We start from the raw sequence: 8360 nt of genomic DNA on the forward strand, positions 1-8360 counted from the left end.
TCAATCAATCAATCAAAAAACCACTGTATATATATATATATTACATTCTATTATCATTACTTTATTGAGTTTACAACCCCTTGGCGCTGTATTGTACTGTTTTGGTCCTTGTCTTGATTGTTATTGTTCATATGCTTGTTTGTAAAATGTAGAACGTTATAAATAAAGATGTATAATAGCAAATATAAAAAGAGTAGTAGCGGTAGTGCGTGCTGGTGCCGCCAGGGGGAGTGTGTGTGTGTTTCACCGCCATGACAGTCCGCACTTCTAACAAAGTTCTTCCTCCCAAGTTGCTTCCTCCCCGCGGTCACAGGCAGCCTCGTCCCGGGCTCGCAGGCTCCCACAAAGCCGGCAAAAAAGATGAAGATCTGGGCGTCAGAGCACATTTTCAAGTGAGTTTGTTGTCTTTTAAACTTCCTCTATGACTACTTTTGTCGCCTTTTAGCAGCAAGCTAACTCGTCTATTAGCCAACTTTGACCGCCTGCCTGCACCTTAAAGTGTCCCAAACTGCTCTCCTTGCTGCGGACAACAAGTCGTATTTATCACCGCCTTCTCTTGCTCTATTTGACCTGGTTGTGAATAAACAGGCTAACTTAACTCGGGAGTGTTAGCATGTTAGCATCGCGCTGCTATCACAAGCCAGCTAACTTTAGCGGTCAAACTATAAAGTTCATTATTTGCATTTTTTTTGCTTCTAAAACTCGTTGTACTTTTCACGTGTTGTCTTATCTCTTATCAAGATCGTGGCTGACGTCATCATTATGTTACATAACTTCCAACACTTTGCTGCTGCGCGACTTAACATGGCAATCGGAAAATATCCGAATTGAATCGATCCCGTTTTTTAAAGGGATTGGTAATGCTGCTTGAACCGAATATTAAAATGAGCCGAAGTTCAATAATCAAATGACATCTTTGTAGAAGTGTAACTAGGTGACAAATATATATATATATATATATATATATATATATATATATATATATATATATATATATATATATATATATATATATATAGTTTTAAACATTCGCAAAGATCTATGTAAAAGTTTTCCAATGATATTCAAACCATCTGATAGGCCAAAAATGAAGGGTGCTCTGAATTTATAAAGTTAAAAAATTAATTAGCTTTTTTGTCCATGCAGACAATAGAAAACTGCTTTTTGGAAAGTGAACTTCATAACAAACATTGCTCCTTATTATTTGTCAAAAGTCATTATATTTTTTATTAAGGAACCCAAAGAAAATCACTTCATGGAAAACATGTTGATTTTTAATGATTTCATTAAGTTGAGTAGCAACGTTAGCATTACCAGAAATAGCTCTTAACCTCCATATTTCCTGGACTTTTCTAATCTATTTGATGTATACATGAATTATGATACAAACAAACAAGTAAACAACAATTAATATTATTTATTGTAAGGAATGATGTATACATGCATTATGATATGAACAAACAAGTAAACAACAATTAATGTTATTTCTTGTAAGTAGTGATGTATACATGAATTATAAACACAAACAAACAAGTAAACAATGTTATTTCTTTTAAGGAATGATGTACACATGAATTATGACAAACAAACAAGTAAACAACAATTAATATTTATTTTAAGGAATGATTTATACATTAATCATGATACAAACAAACAAGTAAACAACAATTAATATTTATTGTAAGGAATGATGTATACATGAATTATGATACAAACAAATAAACAATTACTATTTCTTGCAAGGAAAGATGGTTACATGAATTATAAACACAAACAAGTAATGTTATTTGTTGTAAGGAATGCTGTTTACATTAATTATGATATAAACAAACAAGTAAACAACAATTAATGTTGTTTCTTGTAAGTAGTGATGTATACATGAATTATAAACACAAACAAACAATTAATGTTATTTCTTGTAAGGAATGATGTATATATGAATTATGACAAACAAACAAGTAAACAACAATTTATATTTCTTGTAAGGAATGATGTATACATGAATTATGATACAAACAAATAAACAACAATTAATATTTATTGCAAGGAATGATGTTTACATGAATTATAAACACAAACAAGTAATGTTATTCGTTGTAAGGAATGATGTTTACATGAATTATGACATAAACAAACAAGTGAACAACAATTAATTTTATTTCTTGTAAGTAGTGATGTATACATGAATTATAAACACAAACAAACAAGTAAACAATGTTATTTCTTGTAAGGAATGATGTATACATGAATTATGAAAAACAAACAAGTAAACAACAATTAATATTTCTTGTAAGGAATGATGTATACATGAATTATGATACAAACAAATAAACAACAATATTTCTTGCAAGGAAGGATGTTTACATGAATTATAAACACAAACAAGTAATGTTATTTGTTGTAAGGAATTATGTATACATGAATTATGATATGAACAAACAAGTAAACAACAATTAATGTTATTTATTGTAAGTAGTGATGTATACATGAATTATAAACACAAACAAACAAGTCAACAATTAGTGTTATTTCTTGTGAGGAATGATGTACACATGAATCATGACAAACAAACAAGTAAACAACAATTAATATTTCTTGTAAGGAAGGATGTATACATGAATTATGATACAAACGAATAAACAACAATTAATGTTATTTCTTGTGAGGAATGATGTCTACATGAAATATAAACACAAACAAGTAATGTTATTTGTTGTAAGAAATGATGTATACATGAATTATGATACAAACTGACAAGTAAACAACAATTAACTTTGAACTCAGAAACAGGAAGTACATGTTCAACCGGCAGCACTTGCCGTGAGCGAACTCGTTCAAAGGATGACCTTAACATTTGACAACCAACCAATTCTACTTTTTTAATAATACCACCTTAACATTTGACAACCAACCAATTCTACTTATTTAATAATACCACCTTAACATTTGACAACCAACCAATTCTACTTATTTAATAATACCACCTTAAAGGCCTACTGAAATGATTTTTTTTAATTTAAACGGGAATAGCAGATCCATTCTATGTGTCATACTTGATCATTTCGCGATATTGCCATATTTTTGCTGAAAGGATTTAGTAGAGAAAATCGACGATAAAGTTCGCAACTTTTGCTCGCTGATAAAAAAAGCCTTGCCTGTACCGGAAGTAGCGTGACGTCACAGGAGCTAGGATTCCTCACAATTCCCCGTTGTTTACAATGGAGCGAGAGAGATTCGGACCGAGAAAGTGATGATTACACCATTAATTTGAGCGAGGATGAAAGATTCGTAGATGAGGAACGTTACAGTGAATGACTTGAGAGGCAGCGATGGACGTATCTTTTTTCGCTCTGACCGTAACTTAGGTACAAGCTTGCTCATTGGATTCCACACTCTCCTTTTTCTATTGTAGATCACAGATTTGTATTTTAAACCACCTCGGATACTATATCCTCTTGAAAATGAGAGTCGAGAACGCGAAATGGACATTCAGTGCCTTTTATCTCCACGACAATACATCGGCGAAATGCTTTAGCTACGAGCTAACGTGATAGCATCTTGCTTTAACTGCATATAGAAACAAAAGAAATAAACCCCTGACGGGAAGTATAGATAGAAAATCAACAATACTATTAAACCGTGGACATGTAAATACACGGTTAATGCTTTCCAGGCTGGCGAAGGTTAACAATGCTGTGCTAACGACGCCATTGAAGCTAACTTAGTAACCAGACTGCACAGAGCTATGCTAAAAACATTAGCTCTCCACCTACGCCAGCCAGCCCTCATTTGCTCATCAACACCCGTGCTCACCTGCGTTCCAGCGATCGGCAGAAGGATGAAGGACTTCACCCGATGCGTTTGGCGGCCCGGAGACGTAGGAAGTCAAGGTGAAGTCGGCGGCTAGCGCGGCTAGCGCTCCAACAAAGTCCTCCTGGTTGTGTTGCTGTAGTCCGCTGCTAATACACTGATCCCACCTACAACTGTCTTCTTTGCAGCCTTCATTGTTCATTAAAAAAATTGCAAAAGATGTCCAGAATACTGTGGAATTATGAAATGAAAACAGAGCTTTTTGTATAGGATTCTACGGGGTACCATGACTTCCGTTACTCGGACTTCGTCACGCGCATACGTCATCATACCGCGATGTTTCAGCCGGATATTTCCCGGGAATTTTAAAATGTCACTTTATAAGTTAACCCGGCCGTATTGGCATGTGTTGCAATGTTAAGATTTCATCATTGATATATAAACTATCAGACTGCGTGGTCGGTAGTAGTGGCTTTCAGTAGGCCTTTAACATTTGACAACCAACCAATTCTACTTATTTAATAATACCACCTTAACATTTGGTACACTTATTTAATAATACCACTTTAACATTTGGTACACTTATTTAATAATACCACCTTAACATTTGGGTCGCAGGGGGTTCTGGAGCCTATTTCAGCTGCATTCAGGCGGAAGGAGGGGTAGAACTTGGACAAGTCGCCACCTCATCACAGGGCCAACACAGATAGACAGACAACATTCACACCCACTTTCACACACTAGAGCCAATTTAGTGTTGCCAATCAACGTATCCCCAGGTGCATGTCTTTGGAGGTGGGAGGAAGCCGGAGTATCCGGAGGGAACCCACGCAGTCACGGGGAGAACATGCAAACTCCACACAGAAATATCCCGAGCCCGGGATTGAACTCAGGACTACTCAGCAGGACCTTCGTATTGTGAGGCACATGCACTAACCCCTGTGACACCGTGCTGCCAAACAAACATGCAACACTGTAAAAAATTACACACACAAAAAAATAATCAGTGTAACAGCGAGGCCGCGTAAAGTGAACCGCGTTGTAGTGAGTGAACACTGTATAGTATTTATGTGGCTTTATCAATAAACTTAACATACCTGAACATACACGAGTACATATTAAATTTAAAAAAAAGGACCCATTTTAATTTGTGAAAAAACACCATCAAATCCTCACTCAAAACAAAGTATAACTCAGAATGTGCAAAACAAAAATAATTAGCAGCATCTAGGTGAGGTTTTAGCAAAGATTGGCAATAAAAAACAAAAAAACAATAGCCTCAGCTTTGAGAGATCCTGTTTGGAGAAGATTCTCTCTGAGGGGACAGATGTTACTATCTTCATGTGAATGTGCAGGTTGCATGTGGAGCCGGCTCCATTTGACCAATTGTGCCTTTCCAGAGTCTAACACCTTAAATGTGTCCTTTTCCTGAAGATGTCACTCATCCTCGTCAGATGGTCAAATCCTCCTCTCGTTCACCAGCGACCCATGGCCACTCTTCTTCTTTCCACAGCCACCCCTGGGAGACGGTGACCAAGGCGGCCATGCAGAAGTACCCCAACCCCATGAACCCCAACGTCTTCGGTGTGGACGTCCTGGACAGAAGTGTGGACAAGGACGGATGCTTACACAGTCAAAGACTGCTCAGCGCCGAGTGGGGTCTGCCCGCCATCGCCAAATCTGTTAGTGCGCTCCTACGACACGGCCAGTGTGTGAAGTGTGATGATTCATGTCATGACTCTGTGTGTGTGTGTGTGTGTGTGTGTGTGTGTGTGTGTGTGTGTGTGTGTGTGTGTGTGTGTGTGTGTGTGTGTGTGTGTGTGTGTGTGTGTGTGTGTGTGTGTGTGTGTGTGTGTGTGTGTGTGTGTGTGTGTGTGTGTGTGTGTGTGTGTGTGTGTGTGTGTGTTCGCAGATCATTGGAGCCTCAGGATCTCACACTTATGTCCAAGAACGTTCAGTAGTGGACCCCCGACACAAGATCTTTCAGCTCCAATCTACAAACGTGAGTTGGCTTGGAGGATTATTGCTGATATTATGGTCATTATGCATACTTGCCAACCCTCCCGATTTTCCCGGGAGAGTCCCGAATTTCAGTTCCCCTCACGAAAATCTCCTAGGGCAACCATTCTCACAAATTTCTTCCGATTTCCACCCGGACAACAATATTGGGGGCGTGCCTTTAGCGTCCTCTCACGTGAAACCTTCACCCTTTAACGGCCGCATACTGTCCTCAGTCATGTCCGCTTTTCCTCCATATAAACAGCGTGCCGGCCCAGTCACATAACATCTATGGCTTTTGGAACTCAGTGCACACACAAGGTGCACACACAACAACCTATCTGGATTCGATAAGAGATTCGATAAGGAATCGGTTCGATAAGAGGATTCGCTAATGGCATCGACATACTTAACGAACATCATCCCTATCCTCCTTATTTTATTGACTGACTTGAAGGCTTGTTTGCTCCTTTCAGATATCCTTTACTAACTTGGTGTCTGTGGACGAGAAGTTGACGTACAAGCCACATCCGCAGGACCCTGACAAGTAATGGCGCTATTTTGTCTTGTCTAAACACCGGATCCCACAACTCCTCCATGGCGCTATAAGTGCATGCTACTGTAATGTTTTTCAAACAATACTTTTTTAACATGCATGTTACATGTTAGAACTGTGGTGTTTTGGGCGGGTCAAGCACAGATTAAATAGATTTTGATTCAGTTTACCGGTAATAGGAATTAGAATTAGCCAGGGAGATTCTGTTAGATAAATTAGCATGTGCTATTACCATTAGCCAAGGAGGTTTTCAAGATAAGTTAACATGTACTATTAGAATTAGCCAGGTAGATTTTTAGCTAAGTTAGCATGTGCTATTAGCATTAGCCAGGGAGGTTCAGTTGCATTTTAGAATTAGCCATGGAGGTTGTTAGCTAAGTTAGCATGTGCTATTAGAATTAGCCAGGTAGATTTTTAGCTAAGTTAGCACATGCTATTACCATTAGCCAGGGAGGTTGTTAGCTAAGTTAGCATGTGCTATTAGCATTACCCAGGAAGTGAAGCCAAGTGAAGTGAATTATATTTATATAGCACTTTTCTCTAGTGACTCAAAGCGCTTTACATTGTGGAACCCAATATCTAAGTTACATTTTTAAAGTAAAGTGTGAAGTGAATTATATTTATATAGCGCTTTTCTCTGGTGACTCAAAGCGCTTTACATAGTGAAACCCAATATCTAAGTTACATTTAAACCTGTGTGGGTGGCACTGGGAGCAGTTGGGTAAAGTGTCTTGCACAAGGACAAAACGGCAATGACTAGGATGGCAGAAGCGGGGATTGAACCTGGAACCCTCAAGTTGCTGGCACGGCCACTCTACCAACCGAGCTATTCCGCCACAGGGAGATTCAATTAGTTAAGTTAGCATGTGCTATTAGCATGAGCCAGGGAGTTGGTTAGCTAAGTTAACATGTGTTATTAGCATTAACCAGGGAGGTTCAGTTAGTTAAGTTAGCATGTGCTATTAGCATTAGCCAGGTAGGTTGTTAGCTATGTTAGCATGTGCTATTAGCATTAGCCAGGGAGGTTGTTAGCTAAGTTGGCACATGCTCTTTGCATGAGCCAAGGAGGTTGTTAACTAAGTTAGTATGCGCTATTAGCATTAGCCAAGGAGGTTCAGTTAGTTAAGTTAGCATGTGCTATTAGCATTAGCCAAGGAGGTTCAGTTAGTTAAGTTAGCATGTGCTATAAGCATTAGCCAGGGAGGGTTTTAGCTAAGTTAACATGTGCTATTAGCATTACCAGGGAAGTTCAGTTAGCTAAGTTAGCATGTGCTTGTGTTGACCAGGACGGTGCTGACCCAGGAGGCTCTGATCAGCGTGAAAGGTATCAGCCTAAGCAGCTACCTTGAGGGTCTGATGGCCAACACCATGTCTGTCAACGCTGGAAAGGTGAGCTCCACCTTGAAAAACAAAACTTCACCTCCCACACGTCAGTGTTCTCCTCACTCGTTTACTCTTTTTTTTAATTATTATTATTTTTTTACATCTTCCTGCCTCAGGGCCGCGAGGCAATGGAGTGGGTCATTCGACGGTTGAACACGGAAATCGAGGAACTCGCGGCGAGCGCGCGCAGCACAATGCGCGTGCCTATGGCTGCGGCCGTGACGGACGAGTGATGGCCAACCTCCTCCTCTATCATCATCATCATCATCAGCTGACGCACTTCTCCCGACGCTTCCTCCAGGGGGAGCTCTCCTCATTTGCCAGTAAAGCCTCAGCACCACCTGACACACTTTCACTTTCTTTTTGTCAGCTTACACTCCTTTCCCCTAGTGTAGTCTTGTTCTTGTGGGGACCCACTCGTCACACACACTTGTATTGCCACTCCCTTTCCCTATTAGTGTGTGTAGTCTTGTCCTTGTGGGGACCCACTCGTCACACACCCTAGTATTGTCACTCCTTTCCCCTATCAGTGTGTAGTCTTTTCCTTGTGGGGACCCACTCGTCACACACCCTAGTATTGTCACTCCTTTCCCCTATCAGTGTGTAGTCTTGT

The 8360-nt window shown here is 39.5% G+C and overlaps 1 protein-coding gene across 1 annotated transcript; it reads left to right on the forward strand.

Moving 5' to 3' along the window:
* Window positions 1-225: 225 nt before the first annotated feature.
* LOC133656797 (PRELI domain containing protein 3B-like) lies at window positions 226-8092 on the forward strand. Its single transcript, XM_062057647.1, has 6 exons — window positions 226-392; window positions 5324-5492; window positions 5723-5812; window positions 6285-6355; window positions 7651-7753; window positions 7864-8092. The coding sequence occupies exons 1-6, from the start codon at window positions 361-363 to the stop codon at window positions 7978-7980; spliced, it is 582 nt and encodes a 193-aa protein (XP_061913631.1). The 5' UTR covers window positions 226-360; the 3' UTR covers window positions 7981-8092.
* The last annotated feature ends 268 nt before the right edge of the window (window positions 8093-8360 follow it).

This window comes from Entelurus aequoreus, linkage group LG01, assembly GCF_033978785.1.
Source record: "Entelurus aequoreus isolate RoL-2023_Sb linkage group LG01, RoL_Eaeq_v1.1, whole genome shotgun sequence".
NCBI lineage: Eukaryota > Metazoa > Chordata > Actinopteri > Syngnathiformes > Syngnathidae > Entelurus > Entelurus aequoreus.